Source organism: Pogona vitticeps, chromosome 5 (genome assembly GCF_051106095.1).
Source record: "Pogona vitticeps strain Pit_001003342236 chromosome 5, PviZW2.1, whole genome shotgun sequence".
Taxonomy (NCBI): domain Eukaryota; kingdom Metazoa; phylum Chordata; class Lepidosauria; order Squamata; family Agamidae; genus Pogona; species Pogona vitticeps.
Window position 1 is genome coordinate 95,177,265 of NC_135787.1, and position 22,049 is coordinate 95,199,313.

Here is a 22,049-nt window from a genome sequence, read left to right on the forward strand (position 1 = left end):
GAAACCCTGGCCAGCACAGCTAACGGTGAAGCTTCTGGGAGTTGCAGTCCAAGAACACCTGGGTTACCCAATGTTGGGAACCACTGATCTAGTATGAAAACGGAATGGTAAAAAATGTTATGCGTAGCACAGATGATCATAATGTATGTTTACACTGGAAAGTCTACTGACATTGCACATATTTCACTATCACCTTCCCGAAGGAATACATCTAATTACGACATATATACCGCTTTCCCCAAAATAAGACCTAACCTGAAAATAAGCCCTAGTATGATTTTTCAAGGTAATATAAGCCCTATCCTCAAAATAAGTCCGAGTTAAGTGAAACCTCACCCTCCACCATTGTGCAGCAACCAGAAGATTACCACATAACTGTATTTGAATAAATCTAGATCATTGTACATGAAAAAAAAAACGAAAACATCTCCTGAAAATAAGGCCTAATGCATTTTTGGAGTAAACATTAATATAAGACCCTGTCTTATTTTTGGGGAAACACGAGCTAGGAAATATTTTTCTCAACCCACACATAACTTCAGGGTGAACACTATAACAGAATGTTGGCCATTAAATTGCATACTGACCATGTATTAAATATGTAGGAATTTTCTCTGAATACAGAAAAAGAATTGCAAAGTCCAATATCCTGTTGGGAATTTTAGCACACTCAACTAACATTGCAGAAGTGGATCCACCAATGTAAGAAGTTTGCTGCATGACTGGCTGAGAATGTGGGCAAATTTCCAACAGAATACTGGCTGAAAAGCTTTTTTCTATTGCATGTGGGATTTGCAATAAAGGAAGTTATACAGCAACCTTTTAATCAAGTTACTGTATGTTCAGATGCAGTAATGACAGTCTACAAACAGGGAATCGTTTAAAGCCATCAGTTTAATAAATACAATATACATATATGTATACATCAAATGCAGTCACATGTATAATTAAGTTTACATGTATTATATACATGAATGAGAGGTCCACATTCTTTTTGATAAAACTATAATTCTGTTGGCAAGAAAGGTTAAGAGATAAAGATATAGAATATTGCTGAAAACCAAAACACTAAACCTTCCCACCTTGTATTTCCATATGTGAAATCAACAGTTTCTCTTCAGAGTATCTAGTCATGTGGAATTTTCAGATGTATTAATGTTTGTGCTGTGCACACTCATTGACAAAGTGCTAGAACATAAAATCATGCCTACCTGCTTATTAAATACTTATGCCAACTCCAAAGTAATTATAATCAGATCTGGTTACATGCAGTTTATAGTGTTTTCTCAATCCAAATGAAATGCATGATTTTAATCAGAAGAATGTTTAATCATGACCATGTTTGATGATCTGCTGCCTGGAAAGTAACCTTTTGCTTTCTTAAAATGTTGTGCAATTAAAAAAGCTCATTGAAGTGACTAGTCCCTTTTCTCCATTTATATATTCAAAATAAACCCAAAGCACACCCAAAAAATTATCTCTTACACCAAATTTCAACTAATTAAATATATTCAAGTTTTCAAATAGTTACTTAGAAAAGAGGAAATATAGCGCTTAAAATGTAAATTGTACATCAGAGTGATTTAAAAAAATATACAGGAGGAAGAACATACAATAAGAAATTAAGGGTAGTACTACTATGAAGACATTTTGCATCAGTGGCTATTATGGATTTCATCTTGCAAATCTTTTCCTGTTCTTGCACCATTCTACATCTTTACATACTATACATGATATAGAAATATTTAGAAGTGTTTTTTTACCAATATATTGATCCAACTTACAAATCTTGAGGTAAAAAAGGAAGTATGGTTACAGATGTCTACTCCTCTCCCGAATCCTCATAACTCCACAATATGTTAGAGCAGTGGTCCCCAACCTTTTTCGGTCCACGGACCGGCTGGGGAAGGCGGGGCACCCCCTGCGCTCGCGCGCATGCAGAAACAGTGGTGCGGCAATTGTCTGGGCGTGCGCAGCGAATACGTGCGGGGGGGGGAGGTCTGTCTTAGTGGCCCGGGCCAGCTCAGGCCATGGACCAGCACCGGGCTGCGGACCGGGGGTTGGGGACCTCTGTGCTAGAGAATGTCTAAAGACAGAAACATCACATGCTGGATGTGTTAAAAGTCTCTTTCTTTCATCATAAGAAAAAAGACTGATCAGCATTATGCTAGAACTGATTACATAATAGCAACATGAAATATAAGCATTTTGGTTTTTAAATAACTGACTTTTACACTGTGGAACTGAATATTTATCACATTCAGTGTTAACAGAGTGACTTAAACTGACATGAACAATTTCCTTTGCATTCATTACTCATCTGTACCTTGCAAAAAACTAATGCTCAGGTTTCCAAAACTTTATGGCTAATTAGATTTTGTTAGCATTCACCTGCATTCAGTGTAGTTTGTGATGGTTGGTTTCGCTTTCTACAAAAGAAGATGAAAAAACAGAAACAAAATTTCAAATTTAGGATGGGATCAGCACATTTGTAAATGTTCAAGTGCTCCTCATATGCCAGATTCAATGAATAACTAATATGGGCTAGTCTGCAGTTATCTGATCTTGGTGGTCTCACTCTTCTCCACATGGAGAGTGATCGGTCTGCAGAGGAAAATCCATGTTATCCATGGAGGCTTTTAATGTGGGTTGGCACATGTGAATCAGTGGACAGTAGGTCTCTCTTCTCCAGATGTGTTGCTCTCCAAATGGAGAAGAGCAATGGCACCAGAAACAGAGTGGGGCAGGGCTACAGAGCTTCTGTCTAAGTTCTAAACACCTGAACAGGGCAATGAAGTTTCCGAATTATATTTCTTCATGTGATCACTTTGCCACGGTTTTAACATGCTGTAATTTTGTGGACATTTTGCAAACAATTTAGCAGCTGGTAATATGGATTTCCAGGTGAAGCCACCACTTCAAATACAGATTGGAAGGCTCTGCGATCCAGTTCTTCATCTATCTGATGTCGGTAGAAGTCTATGGCCACCAAGCAGAAGAGGTTGACATCTACTTGTTCGGATTTTCCCATTCTGCTGATTATATGTGGAAGACTTCAGAAAAAGTCAAGGATATTAACAAAAACACTCTTGAGATGTTTCATATTACAAATTGTAACTGCATCATTCTCTAGCAAGACTAAGATTTAACAATTAAATTGGTTCTATAAATCAGTACAAAGATATCCTATAAAGTGGTGCCTTCCAGAAAAATCTCCTGTTTGGCTATATTTCTGAACTATTCCATAACATATTTTCCTTACAGGAGTGTATATGGCAACTCTGTGTTTTGCTCTCAGGCAACTGCAAGGATCAACTGTAAAGGGACCATTCACATTATTCTACATTACAATTCAACAAAGCCAATCACACACAATCAAGCCTTAGTACAAGAAGTTGCAAAATGGGTATTACATTGATAAAACATGGTTATTAACCAGTGTGGTGAAATATGAGAATTCTTTTTGAGGATGATGAAAGATCATCCTTCTATTGATTTTCTCCTGGGAGTATGATAAGAATATTCTTGTTGAAGTCTTGTTTCAGATGTTACACTGCATTAAGTTGATGACATACTTTTTCAGAAATAAAACACTTCTGATTTTTCCTGCAAAAGTCCCGAGATTCCTGTGTGTATATATGTGTTCAACTGTGAAGCCTCTGTGTGTGTATGTGTGTGTTTAATTTAAAAAAATTGTCATGAGCAGGATTCCACAGGAACCTCAGTATCTTGGGGTGGGCAGGGTTAGGGGAATCAAACATACTTTATTTCCAAGAAGTCCCTTATCTGGTGTAACTCATGGAACAAGATTTCAGCTCTTTAATGCTTAACTGCTTATTTTAATAAAAGCTGGTGTCCCACTTAATATAGCAATTGCTAAGAAAAGTTTCAATACATTGGGGTTATTTGTACCCCCAGGATTCTGGATGTGGTGTTTACGTTTTCTCCATCTGGTTGGAGTTCAACTGTTCCCAGTCCCCACTGGAAACTTTCAAATCAAATGTGCAAACACACTAGAAAATCTAACCCCTTTATTGTAAGATAATGCATAAGTATGAAATGTCAAAGGTTAAGAAAGGGCCGTATCAACTTTGTATTCCGAGGACTGAATGCCGGTGGGAGAAATCAATGTTTGGTATGCGTTTGTGTGCATGGACAGGATCAGTGTCTCACTCACCACACCGCAAAGACAATCATTCTCCATTTATACACACATTTAATTCCCTCCACACTTTCCCTCTCTCACGCAAACATGCATGCACAGTCATACCTCCCCACTGTATCTAATGGAAAGGACTTGCACATTCCTGCCCTCCTTCCTACAACTGTGTTTCATTCAGTTTGCTGAAGAGTTGTTTGATGGGCTGGAGAGAATGCAGTTTCAGTGGAGAGGACAGTAGTAAGGATGACTCTCATTTCCATGAAAACATCGGTGGCACTTGTACGGACTGTTCTAAAGGCCTCCAGTGGTATCACATGAGCCAGAGACTGACAACATATGAGCTAAAGGGTAAAGGTGCTCTTTTTTTATCCTTTTGAAGTCAGCTGTGACTGCAAGTGCAGTAAAGATGTATTGCCTTAACGCTGTATATCAGTACGATCTGTTTGTTAACTTCCATTTTGTTTTTCCTGCTATTGCAGTGATGAATTCAATAAAAGTACTGAAAGTTTTTGGAGTGGTCTGTCACAGAACTTTGCCCTAAAGATTACATCTTGATATGACAACAGCAGCAGCTATAGCAAAATCTAAACGGTTTCACTAGTCAGACTCCAGATAATCCTTTGCTGTTCCTCTGACTAGAAAACTGCATCTGATTCTCAGCTATAAAAGCTATGACTTCCTGGGAGTCATTACACTGGTGGTAGTAGCCTTGACTGAAAACTGTACTGAAAAAGCAAACCTGCTAAAAATGCATCTGACAAACAGCTATGTAGAATATTTAAAAAAGAAAACAAAATGATTTGTCTCTAGCCCCTACACCAAGTTTTATAAATCTTTGTCTGAGGAAGAGTTCTGGAGAACTCATAAGCTAATATTGTCTGTAAATTTTTGGTGATTACAGAAGCATTACCCAACCAGGAACTTTGTTTTTATATACGGATCATAAGGCGGTTCCTCATACATCCAGAATACATTTTGCCTATTTATAAATATCTCAGTCTCCATAAGATGGACTATCAGCCATCAAATATATGACCCTAAAGAATAACAGAATTTAATGAACAGGCTCATATCACCACGAAGAGGTCTCAAAGCGATTTCACAACTACTTCGGTGTGCAACTGCTACCCAGGTGTCTTAAAAGGGAAAAACACTAAGGCTACCAGTGGGATATCTTCAAGAGAACTGAAAAAACATCTTCAAAACTTAGAGAAATTGTGGAGCTTTGGCATTCTCTGGTCCATAGTTTTCTTGTGCCAGAATTAGCCTACTCAACTGTAACACTGTATAAACTGTTGTTAAAAGGGCACAGATGGAGATGGTGATTGCCCTGTCTGTGCCTTTGAAACATGTCAGCCCAAAAACTGACAGAGTCTCCTCTAGCTAAAGGTTCCAGAAAACGTTGGCCAGTATTCCTTGGGAAAAAATTGGTGACAAAAACTGAGCATGCTTGAGTTCTTCCTACATAATTTCTTCCTAAGACAGCTCCTCTTCCTTCACAAGAGGTACTAGTTCTCTCACGTACTCCAGAAATGCGTGCCAAAAGATGTTATTATTGTTTTCCCATATGTCGACGTTTCACCTTTGAGGGTAATATTTTGCATGTATATGAGAAATGACTTCAGAAGATTGCTCCACACTCTAGCTTAACATGCCTTTCGATGAGCCACAATGTACATTCAGATTTTTGCTTTAAAATATTTTTTATGGTCAAAATACACATCATCTCCTTTCCCATCCTACCTAATGTTGATTAAATAGAGCTGTGAAACTACTTTTCATTTGGTTGTTAGACTAGTGATAAAAACTTTGACCTAGTGTACTTTCTTGACGGACCTTGATCAGAGGGGCACACTAAATGGAATGGAAAGCAACTCACTATAGGTAACCCATTGCATTACTGGTACAGTTTCTCAAAGAGTGATGATTAGATTATACAGTATTAGCATGAAAAAGGCAATCGGAAGCAATTCTGTGCTGCTAGACTCTATTATTCAAGAATGAGGAATCTTGTAACTGAATAGTCTCTCCTGTTTTCCCTTCTGGCTATCAAAGATAGATAACAGTGCAAGAAAGTAGTGTTGAGTACTGCTCTATACTAATGAGATGTATTTTCTATTAGGCAAAGAGGAATGGGGAAAAGACTATTCATTGTCCCAGCCAAGTCCTTAACTGAGACAAAGAGACAGAGAGAAAGTTCAGACATATAGCAGTGAGCTAGAAGCAGACTCTGCAAAGACCATGCTAGCTGCTATACAAAGTTGGCTAACCTGGGAAATCCACTTGTTTTAACATCTTTACAAGATGATCCTGCCTAGTACCAAGAGGAACTATTTTTTTATTCCAGCACCATTAGAAAAGAGAAAGATTATTACAGAATTCTGCAGAACAATACATATTGCATAGGATACATTGCTGAAATCCATTGGCTGGTGGAAGCACTGACAAAGAAACAAGACAAACTCCACATTGCCATAGCAACAGGTGTTCTCTGTGTGAAGTTGGAGAGTGACAACATCACCCAATCACGGACCATAGAAGATTGACCAGTGGTATGCAATCTCTGAAATACCTGTAAGAATTAAAACAGATAATTCATATGCATTAAAAGCTCTCCTGTAAGGGAAACACAAGAAATACATAATACCCCTAGGTCATATGTAAATGTTGTGGTTGAATTCTATTTCTGTACTGATTTCAATTATATATTTAGGCATTTTATAGCTGTCTCTTCAGTTCAACATGGATTCTCAAAACAGCTCACAAAAATTAAAAATATATAATGAAATATACAAGAAGCAACAGTACTAATCAGCTGTACAGCAAAGAGAGTACAACAAAAACAGCAGAGACTATTACTGTTTGCTTAGTGTGATGAATTCATCACAACGGGCTGTTACTGCTTCCCTGCATTTGTTTTAACCTAGAACTTATAACTGCATGAAATCCAAAAAAACCTGAAAAAAAATACCACACATTATAATGACTAAATTAAACAAAAGCAAAATGGAAATGTGGGAAAATACTGTATGTTTAATAGTAGTTACCTTACCTTATATACTACAGTTGCCATAAACTGTGGATATGGCTGCTGGTTAGATAAGAATTCTCCAATAACTTTATTCATTACATCTTGTGGAGGGAAAAAATCATCAAGAAATTGAGGAAGGATCCGAGTTACCACTCTGGCTTCAAAGGGAAACCCTTTTCTGACTCTAAAAATAAAATGGCATAACAGTTACTAACCATCTTCACATTGTTCAGATGTGTCAAGTGAAACCCACTTCTATTCATCCTAATTAGTGACTTGAACAGACTGGGATTGACAAAAGGGTTCTCCTTTGTTCTGGATAACACTCCCTTCAGAATGTTGTGGATGATTTCCCACTAGACCTCTTCAATTGAGGTAGATATAGTTAGATCAGTGGGCCAAAGCCTATAATGAATACTTACAGTTGAGCTGGAACCTTCACACAACCCATCTGGAGCAAGTTAAGTTCCCAGTCAATGATTTCAACAACAAGAATTACTCCAAAACCACCACAGGACCTCAGCAGGTAACAGGGTTAGTGCTGCCTGAGAGTCACAGTTCTTTGGGAAGCACCTTTTCTAGAGCCTAACAGGCAGCAACACTACAAATCCCAGGAAACCCTGTGGCAGTTTCCTTATTTATTTATTTATTTATTTATTTATTTATTTATTTATTTATTTATTTATTTATTTATTTATTTATTATTATTATTATTATTATTATTATTATTATTATTATTATTATTATTATTATTATTATTATTATTATTATTATTATTATTATTATTATTAACATGGAGAAGGCCATACAGGCTCCGAGGCAGGCACTGCTCCAGATAAGCATAATATATCTGTTAGCAGGTGGGCTAAAAACCCTTGCATTCTGCCTGGGAAATTCTTGAGGAATACTGGACACTGCAGTCTTAAAACACAAAAATGCAAACCCCGGTACTAGCCACCATATGCTATGCAGCTATGATCTCAGATGATCTGTTCCCCTCCTGCCCCTGAGCTCAAGGTGCATCTGGTACACACAAGTGACACAGGCTCAAAAACAGGACTTTAAACATGGCAATTCCCCTCAACATATTTAATTCTGCCCTCAGTTTTGACTAGTTGTATGCATACTGTATACTTAACTGAAAAATGCCATGTTCTGTGACTATTTATTATAGCTTTACTCACCACAGTTTACACCAGCTAAACTACCTGCAGTTTTTAGTAGAAGTCTACAGATGTATGGTTGGTTCTACTGTTGACAGATGAAAGTAATTGCTGAAAACAATTTCACTCTTGTTTAATACAGAATATTGATAAGACTTATGTTTTATCTATATACTGAAAAACAAGTGTGAAGTGACGTTTAAATTGTATCTTAACTAATGTTACATATTAATAAAACCAACACTTACTACATTTGCTTTAAGATTGAAATTTTCTACCTGTCAAAAAGAACAGAAACTCGCTCCATGGCCACAATTACAGACTCACTGTCTGGGGAGGCTTGACTGTGTTCTGTAACTCGCACAGGACTAATTTTCTCTTTTCCTAAAAGCAAAGAAAAAAGCACAATGAAACAGTTTTAAAATACAAAGGAATGCATTGTGGGGCAAAATACTGTTGTGCAAATTGGCATAACTGAGCTCAGGACCTAGAAAAATTTAATTTAAACTAAAGGAAAGCTTCCTATACCCCAAACATTCAGACTCTGAGGCTCCCCAAGGCCCCCTTTTGCCCTGAGGAAACCTTTGGGAATCTCAGGACAGAGGTGGGAAGCCTTGAATTGTAAAAAATAGCTGCTGGAATTCTGGATTGGGACCATGGGCAGTGATTTATCAGTATTAAAGGCATCCCAACCTTTCCTCCTAATGGCTCCTTTAGAGCACAAGAGAACCCTAGAGAGCATCAGAACCTGCAAGGAAGAGACAGGAAATTTTCCATTAATTTAATTTAAATACTTGTGGTGCATGATCTGGGTTATGGTGACATAAATTTATGCCAACAGGATTTTGCCCTGTTTTGCTAAAGGCCAGAATAATTCCCCTAGAACACAAATTGAGTTACCAGGATGCATCAGCTAATAGCTGCATGTGGCTGCTTACAGTCTGCATAATTAGCCCCATTCCATTTTTTTCTTCAATGAGTAAGCAGCAAAAATTGTTCATGATATTTCTGTGATAGCTTCAAGAGTTGAACTACCAAGGGGTTTTATAATGTTCTATAGTGCTCTGAGAGTATTGTTACACTTTTGACTTTGACAGATTTGCCATCTTGCATGCTAGCTTGATATTCTCCACAACCCACTTGGCTAGTCTCTGGGAGGACACCAGGTTGCATTTCCTTACGGCCTTGATAACACAGCCTGAATGACTTCCTAAATTCCATCATTCGTGAGTTATAGAAGCACATTGCACATCTAGGTTATGAAGAGATTTGCCCAGAGGTGGAGAGCTGAAAAAAAGGTAGATAGATAACACTTGTGAAGGTTCTGAATGTCATTGCCAGACCAAAGAGTAGGACCTGAAACTGGTATAACTCCTCTGAACAGAATGAAATGGTAGTGAGGGAGATGTGAAATAATGAATCCTCCAAGTCTACAACAGCAAACCAGTCTCTTATTGTGTAATTGAAGAACAGAGGTGAGGGTCACATGCAAAACTTCTTGGGTCTTACCTACTTGCTTATACCTCTGAGCTCAAGTACAGGATATAAATCTCCATCTTTTTTCAGGACTGTAAAGTAACAGGGATAATACTTCTTCATTTATCTCTTCTTACGGCACACAATGAATCACATTCTTTTGAAGTAATTGTGCTATTTTGTCTTTTAAGATGTTGGACAGAGGAGTAAATCAAAGATTTCCTGTGGACTGAAGCTTTTGAGACCCTGTGGCATAACCATGAGAGATGATAGATACTACCCAAGCTTCTGTGGTGACAGTACAACAAGTGTTATAAGAGACACTAAGTAAAAATAATATAGAAATAAAAAGCAAAAAAATGACAAAAAGGTGGTGGCATCTTAAAGACTAACTTTGATCTGTTTTTTTAATGTGAGCTTTCGTGAACAAGTCCACTTCATCAAACATAAGAGAAACAGATTCAACATGGAAATATGGCATGGTATGAAAATATAGATATCAAATGCAGAGATCATGGTTGGTTTGTAAGAAAGTCAGTGGGAGCATAACAATGTCATGATAACATCTTTGCTATGCAGGTCTTTCACTGAAGCTTGTGCTGTAAAGAATGCAAGAACCTCAGTCACAAAATAACAATGGTAAATATGGCGGAATGCCCAAGTCATGCCTGTCCGTCATATGGAGCTCTAGGGCAGGAGCCTATGGCAGAACAGGAGGGGTGGAGTCAGGAGAACAACTGGAGACTGAGGAGGGTTAGAGGAGAGTTTTTGAAGTGTTAAGACTGAGATTGGAAAAATGGTGTGTGTTAGAGAATAGATAAGAGATAAAAGTAATAGAAAATAGACAGTCGTAAGATATTGTTACAGTGGTTAATGTGAATTAATACAAACAAGCAAACGTGAATCCTATCCAAGTTAATGACTGAACAATAAAAGAACATCTATGACTTTACTTCTGTGATTTACCAATCAAACAATAAATAAACCTGTTATATTTGGCACCCCGGGTATAAGATTCATATTTGGTACAGAGTGGATAAAGATCCACTGGTGGCAGCATGTAAAGGGAGAAAATAGCACATCATGTCTGAAGGTGGACCTGTGTTTGAGGGAAAACAAATAGGGGACACTGGGGGAATGTGACAGTAGAGTAACGTGAATGTTAATTAGACTGGCTATTTACAATCCTTGATGATCTTTCCCCACTACAAGCTTCCATTTGTAATTGGTTGCAATAGTGTATGAATTACCTCAGGCAATGGATGACCACAAGGGCAGAGTCAAGAATCTGTTTTACCTATGAAGTTGAAAAATGCTCTTGTGGTCACCCATTGCCTGTGATAATTCACACACTATTGCAACTGATTACAAAGGGAAGCTTGTAGGAGGAAAAGATCATCAATGGATGTAAACAGCCAATCTAATTAACAATACCAATGGAGTAGACTTGTCCATAAAAGCTCACATTAGAAACAGATAAAAGTTAGTCTTTAAGATGCCACCATGTTTTGGTCTTTTTATACTTTTTATTTCCATTTTGTTGTTACTTATAATGCTTGCACAGACTAACATGGCTATCCCTTCTATAAAAGGCTCTAGATGGCCAGCAGAAAGGGTAGATGGGAAGGGAAGACTTGGTTACTTATATAACTATGGTTCTTTGAGTGGTGATCCATGTATCCACACAAAATGGGTTTGTGTGCCTGCACGGCACCACGACGGAAAGTTCCAGGGTCTCAAAAATGAAAGTGCCTCTAGCCAAGCACAACCTACTCTCCTCAGTCCCAGTTGTCCACTGCAAGAAAAAAGAGTAAGAGTGGAACAAGAACGGAGGTGGGTGGGATTGTATGGATACATGGATCGCCACTCAAAGAACCATAGTTATGTAAGTAACCAAGTCTTTTTCGCTGTGTCCATGCATGCACACAAAATGGGTGACTAGCAAGCTATACACTGGATGGGGGAATTACACCAGAACTGAAGACGTAGCAGCCCTATCCAAATGCTCTACACAGATCTAATCTGTAGTGTGTGACAAATGTCATCTGATGGGACCAAATTGTTGCTCAGCAGATCTCTTGGATGTCAATGCTTCAGATGAAGGTCACAGATGAGGATATTGCTCTTGTGGAGTGACTGTGGAAGGTCTGAGGCAAGGACTTGTTTGCTAGTTCTTAGGTCAGGGTGACAGCCTGAGAGATCAATTTAGAAAACTTTGAGACAAGACTAGGTGTCCCTTCTTGGGACCTTGGTAGAAGATGAAGAGTTTAGTTGTTTGCCTAAAATACTTTGTTCTATTTAGGTAAAAGGACAAGGCTCATCTGACATCCAAGGAGTGGACAGTTTTTGCAGAGAATGATAAAAGGCAAGTAAGATGATGGTTTGAGAGATGTGGAAACAGAATGCCATCTTGAGTAGGAAGGTAATATCTATGTGTAGAATAGCCTTGTCATGGGAGAAGATGAGGTATGGTGAATCACAGCGAAGGGCCATGAGTTCTGCAGCCTAATGGGCTGATGTGAGGGCCACAAGTGTGATCTTGAAGGTCAGTAAGTGAAGGTCTGTTGTGGCCAGTGGTTCAAAGGGGTGATTAGTGAGCTGTGGTAACACTAGTGAGATAATGGATTATAAGGGGGTCACACACCCAGGCAGGCATTCTGGAGGTCCTTAAGAAACCTCTTAATGGTTTGATGTTTGAAGAGATGTGACAATAGCTGGTTGGCTGGTTGATGCACCACTATGGCTGCCAGGTAGACTTTGGAAACAGATGAAAAGTCCCTTCCATTTAAGGTGGAGCAGGAAGGTTAGGACACTGGAGAGGCTGGAAATGTCTTCACTTATAAGTGTAGAGCAAGGTAGTGGAGGGGTGTCTCATCTGCCTCAGGATATTTACGAGGAGAGGCATATCCTCCAAGCAGTGAGCATCAGATGAGTGACATCTGGGTGAAGTACTGTGCTGTAGTGATGGGAGAGGAGGTCCGGGTGTCAGGGCAGCACCACCGATTGGTCGCTGCAAGGAAAACGGCTCTGACAGGGTTTGCACCCCGCCTGCTCAGGAGCAGTAACGGGGGCATCTGAAGTTAGTGATGTTGGCAAAAACATCAACAGAAGACACACCCCAGTGGGAGATTAGCTGACCATATACTTCACTGGAGAGTTCCCATTCATGTGCGGTCATTCTGTAGCTGAGCCGATCTGCCATCTATCTCATCTGTGCTCGAGATTTGAGTTGCAATGAGAATCTAATGGGCAATGCACATTTCCCATATGAGTCCTGTCAGGAAGAGGAGGCTGAGGGACTTGGTTCTGCCCTGTTTGTTCAGGTAGTGCACTGCCATAGCATTGTCTGTGGCAATTTGGACAGTGTGTCTCTATATCATAGTTCTGAAGGCTTGGAGGGCCCTGGATGATAGTGTCTACCTGTGGTAGGTGCAATTGTGGCATTGATACAAACTCCAATGTAGTGGATGGTTTGGGATAGGATTTCTCTGTATTGACTTATAGCCTAAGACTTGAGAGTAGTTACAGGATGAATGCAATGTTGGTAATTAAAGTGTCTTTGTTGTGCGCTACCAACAGCCAATTGTTGGGGTAGAGAAAGACGGTGATGCCTTGGGTTCTGAGAAATGCTGTCACTGGCACCATGTACTTGGTGAAAATCCTTGGGGCTGCGGATAACCCAAAGGGAACTGCCCAAAAGTTATTAGGCCTGATGGTCAATGAAGAAGCTTGGGAAGCAATGATACTGTGGGTAAACTGATATATGAAAGTACACATTGCAAAGTTTTATGCATGTGAACCATATGAAAGTACATGTTGTGAAGGTCTATGGATGTGGACCAGTTCCCCCTAGTGAATCAGGGGGAGAATGGATTATAATGTCACAACCTGGAGTGATAAACGTGTTGGGGGCACACAGATTCAAGAAGAGGCATAGCCTTCCATCCCTTTTTGGTAAAGTACTGGAAAAAGAAACCAGCGGAGGTGTGGTGGAGAGGTACCATTAAGATGGCTTCTTTATTCAGGAATGTGTGGATTTCCTCCTGGAGGACAGTAGAGGGTGGGGTGTGTTGGACACAGTCCATGGGTGGAAGAGTGGAGAATTCTACTGCATATCTGTGGGTTATGATGTTGATGATCCATGCATATGAAGTATGGATGAAGAGTGCTAAGCATATGTCTGTAGTTGTAATGTGGGGTGATGGTGGTAGAAGGATGTGTGCTGTTGAGTTTGGGTTGAGGCACAGCAAAACTGGTGTTACGGTTTCCTGCCTGCCTTTATGGAGCAGGTTGTTTGCTTGTATTTGGCAGAGGAGGCTGGGGTAAGGCCTTGGTGAGAAGGAAGAGTAAAGGAAGAAGGGAAAAAGGAAGATAGAGAACTTGTTAGAAAAAGGAACAAAGGTAAGTGAAGTGAGGCTCTGGAGCAGTCCTTCGTATGCGGACAAAAAAGGACTGAGGAAAGTGGGCCCATGCTTCTGCAGTACAGGCTAGAGGCACCTTCGTTTTTGAGGCTCTGGAACTTTCCAAAGTCATGGTGCACAGGCACACACACCCATTCTGTGTACATACATGGATACCATGAAAAAGAAGTATGCTTTATTTAAGCTGTACGTCTTCAAAATAATGCAAAGATTATGTTTTCACTTTTTGTCCTGTTTCTTAGTGGAGCCAGAAGACTTGTACCTTGGCTGTTGAGAGTGGTTCTTGTAGTATTGTAGAGTTCATTGACAAAAATATTGTGATTGATCAGATGGTAATTTATATTTTGTATAGGAGTAGGATCTATGCTACGTTTGTCTAAACTGCCTGGATGACAGTTGATTTAGTAGCACAGAAATCATCATAAGCTTAGCTGTCATCCATTTCTTGTACAGATCATCCATTAACTCATGTATCTGGGTATTAAAAAGTCCCACCCCATCAAAAGGGAGATCCTCAGTAGGAGCTTTGGAGTCATCTGAAATGTTACATGATTGCAACCAAACATGTCTTCTCAACATAACTCCTGCCACCATAAGCTTAGCATTATAGTCTGAAACTTGATGAGAGGAGTGTATCTGGCAGGTTGTCAGATTATAAGCATCTTGTTGCAATATAGTTGTGCCAAACTCTTCTTATCTATTGGCTATTGCTTCTTAGCCTTTTGGCTAGGATCAAGTGTGTAGGTTGTAATTTCCCCCAAATATACTGATATGTTCCCATGCCTGCCTGATAGTTAGCAATTCTTATACCCAGAATAGGTATCAAATAGACTTTGTGTCTCAATAAGTCTAGTTTATGCCCTTTCCTTATTGGAGGATCAGATTTTCTGAAGGAGAGGGTGGAGAAGTATCAGCCACCAGAGTCTGGAGAAAACAGTAGCTGTGAATGTTGCACATTCTCTGATTACTGGTTGTGGGTAGTATGATCTGTTCAACAACGGTTCCAAAGGAGCTGTTTGTTTCAATAGTGTACTGATTTTCCTGGTGAGTGATTTTGTTTCAATTGAGATGGTTGCATAGAGTCAGCAGCCATGAGTTCCAAAATTGGCTCCGCCAGAGGTTTTGAAACTGAGGCCAATAGCTTCCTTTTTACTATCAGTGGTGACACTGATCAAGTCATTGAACTTTGGCTGTGTGGAAGAGGTGAAGCTGAGTCTTTACAATGAAGTCAAGGGGATCTCTGTCAATATGGCATGATATATCCATTATCTAGGTTAAAGGAGTTGGTGAGCAATCAGGCAAACAAGCCCTGTGAAGTGTAGATGTTTCTATACTGATCTTTGGCTTTTGATGGCTTGAATCGAGCCAAAGAATCATGACATCCATTTCCTTTTTTTTATTTTTTTATTTTTCCTGTTTATCTGAAGATGTAGCAGACTTCTTTCTCTTAATTGGAATCAACTCTGAAATAATCTTTGGTATTGATGTCAGAATCACTGCCAAAACCGACGTAGATCTGGATACTGGAGTAGGGAAGTATAGATAAGTAATATGGTAATACTATTTTGTTTGTTTGTTCTCAAACATAGAAACTAGATGAAGGAAGGAGAAAACCATGGTAGAAATAACTACATGGAAGAAAGAAACCTGAGGCAAGTAAAAGTTCTGATGTTCTCTAAAGATGCTGCATGTGCAGTAGGCTGAGGAGAACTAATGGAAAACTGTTAGAGTGTGTCTTGCTCAGCATACCAGCAAAATAGATAATGATCTACAGACAGCAGCTAATATTCATGCAAAGAGGTTGAGGAGTGCCTGAGTGTGTCCAACACCATGTTGCTGACTCCTGGTATATGAATTAAAAATGAAAATTTTGTTTCTCTCTATAACTATCCCCACATGTGAAAAGCGACATCCAGGAATATGGTGCAGCACGTCCTTCACTGTTTGTTTAAGTAAAACATGATGTGGTACTATGGAAATCTGAACCATGTTTCCTTGTAACATCATCTCAAATGCCTGGAGTGCTTTCCAGACTGTAAGAAGCTAAAGAGCATTAATATGTATTCAAGAAGGCATCAGAGGTCATTATTGGTAATTTTGCTTAAGTAAGCTTCACAATGACATTACTGTATTGAGATTAAAGAACTGGAGGCATCAGCTGAGTGTCAGATATTGCTGGCGATGGCTAGCTGTTTGAAATTTGAATGGAGATAGTTCCAAAAGAACCCACAAAACAAACAAACAAACAAACACAACACTGTAGAAGGTAATATCAAGGTAGTCTTGACAAAACACTTGTTTTGAAAGCCATACACCCCAACACCATTTGGGACGTTCTCTGACCACTGGTGTAGAGAGCAAGGCTTGTTTGTTCTAAGGCAGTGCTTCATTACTAGCCATGCTGTTCAGGACTTCTGGGAGTTTTAATCCAAGAATATCTGGGGAACCAAGGTTGGGAACCACTGCCCTAAGGGACAACTGATAATCAAGTGCAAGTTGCTTGCCTTGTCTTCTATGTGTTATTATTTAGATCTTCGCCATTTCTCCTGTGATGGAGGAGTATTCTACATATGAAGAGTGCCTTTTGGACACAGGGGATGAGGTAAGACTAAGACAATGACTGATTATTTTTACAGGGACAGAGCAAGTCCTTGCCCATTTACTGGCATCCCTTGGGCCAAGGAAAGAGGGATAGATAACAAAGAAGAGGTTGTTTCAGTAGGTTTGCCACTGCTTAGTGAAGCACTACGAGTCGCCCCGAGTAGACTCTGTCTAGAGGGGTGGGGTATAAATCGAATAATTAATTAATTAATTAATTAATTAATTAATTAATAACACTGTAAAGGATTACAAAACAATATAGGGATACACAAAGATATATGGTAACTGAATAGTTTCCAAGAAGTGTTCCTTCATGGAGTGCATTTCTAACACAGAAATAAATTAAGAGACCCATACCTGTATACATACAAGTCAGCATTAATCCCAATGCAGCCATAGCTCTGTGGGGGCTGTGTACATTCACTCTGTCCACACTCAGTTTAACTAATGATTCACAATCCAATCTAGACAGTTGTTCTGAAAGGAGGAGTCGTTCTAAACCTCTCAGAACACAGTGGTAAATAATGGATGGAGTTGATTCTTCACTTCCAGACAATATCACTCCACACATCTAAGATAAACAGGAAAAAGTATTAAAATCCACAGACATGCAAACTATAGGAGAGATAAGGGGAACTCAGTTCAGAATACAATAGCATAACTAAAATAAAACATTTATAAATAGATTGGAAACATCAAAATCAGGCAGCTTGCCAGGAAGGATATTACTACTTATTCTATCATCTCAAGATCTGCTTCTTTGTCAGGCTCCTTTCTCTCATTAATATTTTCTCAGATTACGCTAAAATAACTGGGCCTTGTTTCTGAATAAACTAGCAGAGCACTGCTCAACTTATTCAATGTTTGCCATACTCCCCAAAATAGCTTATTTACAGAAAGCTAGAAAAATTACTGTTACAGCTGAATGCTTCTCATTTGCCTGGTATCTATCACTATTACCATAAATACCACAAAACCTTCTGGGAAGCTGCAGACAACTTGGCTGAATCTCCTGCTAACTTTTGCAGCAGCCACCATGGGGAATGGCCGCAGTGGAACAGGAGTCAAACATACAGCCGAGTTCCACTGGTACAGATATCTTCAGAATAGCAGTTACAAAATATCCTTCCATTCACTGAGAATTTCAACCTCTATCAACTCAGAAACAATTTCAGATAGAAACAGATGTTACATCTTGTCAGCTATGATTTCTGAGAATGACTGGCAAATTCACACCAATTAATGTATGGTAGACCAGTGGTCCCCAACCTTTTCCGAGTTGTGGACCGGTTGGGGGGATGGGGTGGGGTCCCTTCGAGGGGGGCAACCCCACTTGCGGTGGGTGGGGCACTCTCTTGGAGGGGCATGCTCATATGCTTGTGCAGAGGGGTGGGATACGCTCGTGCACATGCGCAAAGGAGCAGGGTGCGCTCACGGAGGGTGCTCGTGGGTGGGTGGGGCACCCGTGCGTGCAGGTAGTGGGCCGTCCATGTGGGTGGGGTGAGTGCATGCGGGGAGACGGGACATCTGTCTCCACGGCCCGGTCCTGCCATGACCACGAACCAGCACCGGGCTGCGAACTGGGGGATGGGGATCCCTGTAGTAGACTACTGGACAGAGACGGACATGATTAAAGGCTGAAATGCATTTCCTTTCATTTATATTTCACCAGTCTGAAAAATACTAATTCATTATCCATTTTATTTCTCAAGGTAAAAAACAAGTATAAGGAAACACAAACATATCTGTACAATTCACACATACCTGTATAATTCCAGAAGAGAATTCAGGTCCTACATCAAGTGGATAGTTTTCTATTAAATAGAATGCGACCGCACACATTACTAAAACATGCTGCTGGTTATGGATATTAACACAGCTGGTAAGGCAAACAAAAACAGGATTATCAATGGCCGGACTTTTGCCTTCAAAGTGTTAAAAGTATTTTACATTTGAATTCTAATGGAAGTCTAGAACTCTTTTTGACAAGACTCAAAAGTAGTATTGCAAAAGTTATTTATATGGTGTCCCTATCATTTCAAAGTTGTTGAAAACTTTACCTGAAATGCCTATTCAAATAGGCCAGACAGCTTAACCACAGTAAGATACACTGCTTTTCAGTTGAACAGCTCAGATATTCTGTAAAATGACCACAGCACAGAGCTTACTATGATAACACTTACTGTGCTATTCCTCTCAGATTAGAAAGCAGATATTCAGTGATGACTGGAATGAGCTGCTTTGCTGTTTCATCAAGCAGGTCACACTCAAGGATGTAAAGAATGCCATGGAGAGCTCCTATTCGGCTCGGCATGTGAGTGCTGCGAAGTGTTGATTCCAGAAGGCGACTTACTGGCTCTGCTACAGCTTTATCCTGAAATAAAAGATAAAATAATGCATGGAAAGGCATACCAAATTAGATCATAAGGTGGTGACTACAGCTAAAGTTAATTTTTAGCTTAAAAAATAATGAAGCAAAGGTTCATGAGGAAAATACTCTGGTGATTTTATAATTATGTGTCAAGTTAAAAACATGCAATACACTTCCTTTCAAGTTTATTAAGATTCCATATCACCTGATTTTTTTCTAAAAATGAGACACCACTTAACTCCTTGTGGGTCATTTGTTGAAATAAATGTCAGAGCTTGTTTGTACCATGCCGAGGAAGATGTGAGACTTGGATATGAGGCAGATCTTATTACACATTATGCTGAAATATTTAGATAAGACGAGAGTCTATGAATATAATTGGAAATGACTTCTTCACATTAACTTACAACACAGACTATGATGTCATGATGTGCAATGGAGTGCAATCAGAGAACGCTATAGGGTCTGGTTTGGAGAACCAATGTCCCAGACTACACCCTTCTACTATGGTCCACAGTAACTTCCTATTATGTTGCAATATTCAATAGTATCAGCCTTCCATCTGTGGCTCAGCCAGTTGCTTGTGGCTCAGCCAGTTGCTCTTCCTTCTGCTGAGTCTCCCTTTGTTTCTTGGTTGAAAGTGCTTGGTTTGCACTATTCCATTAGTGCAAACTAGAGATGGGGGTATTCGTACCCCTGCACAGGTGGACATAATGAGTGTCCAGTCCCCTGGGGCTGGACCATCCACTCACCCGTCCGCTGCTCTGGCTCCACACTCCCTTCCAATCACTCTGGAGCTCATGGCCGACTAGCCACTTGTCAGCCTGGCAGGGAGGCTCATCCTCCCTCCTTCTGCCAGGAGTGGCTAGTCAACTGCAAGCTCGCACATTATCAGTTTCTCACATTGTTGTGGAGGAATTTTGTCCCACTCTTCTTTACAATGTTGCTTCAGTTCATTGAGATTTGTGTGCATTTGTTCATGCACACAGCACACCACAGCATTTCAATTTGTTTGAGGTCTGGACTATGACTGGGAGTGCATTAAATAGGTTTCAATGCATTCCAGTGGGGAAACTGTTTTCGCTGGATGATGTTTTCGCTTAATAGTGATTTCAGGGGAATGAATTATCGCTGTCGTGCGGGGCACCACTGTATGTTAAAACACATCTGAATGCGCCGGACCAGCAAACTGCTAAAACTTCGGCTTTTATAGGTGGTCACACTTGCTGATGATCAATTACTCAAGAGCATTTAGTTAGCAACACCTGGCTGCTACTTTGCCTCTTAATTCCTATGGAAGCAGTAATGGTGTACTACACATGGCTTCTCCATGTTCACTTTATTTTTGTTAAATAAATCATGATGCAGTGCAATATGTCATGTGTTGTTCTTCATCTGAGGTTGTATTTATCTAATTTTCAGACCTGCTAAGGACCAGATGATTTTTATTATGTCTTGATACATAAAACCACAGAATTCAGAGGGTATACTTTCTTTTTCACATGACTGTATACAAAGAAAATACTGAACTGACCATAAAAGACATTACTGATGGGAAAAGTGGCAAAGGGCACTAGGAAAAGAGAAAGAGACAGATTTCTCAATAAAGGAATCCCCTTGACAATGCTTAAAAACTGTCCCTGTTTTTCCAAATGTAGTTTTTCTGCTGCATTCAACAATACCTGGCCATTCCTGTCTTTTTCTCTAGCCAACAAGAATGGAAGGATAAATGACAACCAAGAATGAAAATAAAAGAACACTGCAGATTTACATGCTTCTGCCCATTATGTAAGAATTTTTACTGCAAGGAGAATAGGGCTCTTTAGCAGGCATTTTTAAAGAAAATGCATGGAAATGTCAAGTCCCTGCGTAGCCAGTAGGTCCAGCAAGCCAACGAAAGTCTGCTGACAGACATTCTTGCAAGAAAACATCCCTATGTTGAGAAGACAGTGGGCAGTATAGTGGAACCTCTACTTACGGACTTAATCTGTTTTGGAATGGTGGCCATAAGTCGAAACATTCGTAAGTAGAAGCACCATTTCCCATAGGAATGCATTGAAAACCAATTAATCTGTTCTGGTCGAAGAAAAAGCACCAATTTTTTTTTTTAAAAGAGCAGAGCAAGCCCAGTCGGAAGGTGCTCTGTTGCTGAGGCTTTAAGAAAAAATCTAAAAAACAAACAAACATTAGAGCCACCTCCGTTGCTTAGGTTTAAGGGGAAAAAACTCCAGAGCCCTGCAGACACACACACACACACACTCCTTCGAAGCAGAGCACAGAAACATACCCTCCCTACAGACACACACACACGCTCACTCTGAAGCAGAGTCACTAACAACATAGTATAGAAACACCAAAAACCACCCAGAACAGTTTTTCTAAAGGAGAAAACAGGAGCTTACCTCCCTGCACACACACACACAGGCTCACTCTGAAGCAGGAGGCTCTCCCAAGCCTCCAAGTGCGACACACCCTATAACTGCCAAAAGAGCTACAGCACAAAGAAGCAGCCTCGGCGCCACCTACAGTTAGAAAGTTGAATTGCCCGCCTTTTCCCCTGCCTTTTTTCTGTTTGTATCTTGAAGCTCCATTTGCAAGTAGAAGAAAAATTTTGCGAACAGAGCCGTTTGTAAGTTGGATCGTTTATAGGTAGGGACGTTCATAAGTAGAGGTTCCACTGTACTATATCATCATCTGGATTCTCCTCCCCAACCACCAAATTCGAAGCATGACAATGTGCTATTTTTAGCAAGAGCTGGTAAAAAACAAGGTAACTCTGCACATTATGGCACAGATCATTGTTTGTGGCCCCAGGAGACTGTCT

The 22,049-nt window shown here is 39.9% G+C and overlaps 1 protein-coding gene across 3 annotated transcripts in view; it reads right to left on the bottom strand.

Annotated features, from left to right (window-relative positions):
• Positions 1-2,082: 2,082 nt before the first annotated feature.
• HTT (huntingtin) overlaps positions 2,083-22,049 on the bottom strand; it is a 318,202-nt gene continuing 298,235 nt past the window's right edge. For all 3 annotated transcript variants that reach the window (XM_073000994.2, XM_073000995.2, XM_073000993.2), the window contains 7 exons: positions 19,038-19,228; positions 18,619-18,733; positions 17,212-17,425; positions 8,635-8,740; positions 7,215-7,377; positions 6,574-6,734; positions 2,083-3,053 (listed from right to left, as the gene is read on the bottom strand). In XM_073000994.2, the coding sequence (XP_072857095.2) occupies positions 2,840-3,053; positions 6,574-6,734; positions 7,215-7,377; positions 8,635-8,740; positions 17,212-17,425; positions 18,619-18,733; positions 19,038-19,228 (1,164 nt within the window). In that variant the 3' untranslated portion in view covers positions 2,083-2,839. The remainder of the gene's footprint in view (positions 3,054-6,573; positions 6,735-7,214; positions 7,378-8,634; positions 8,741-17,211; positions 17,426-18,618; positions 18,734-19,037; positions 19,229-22,049) is intronic.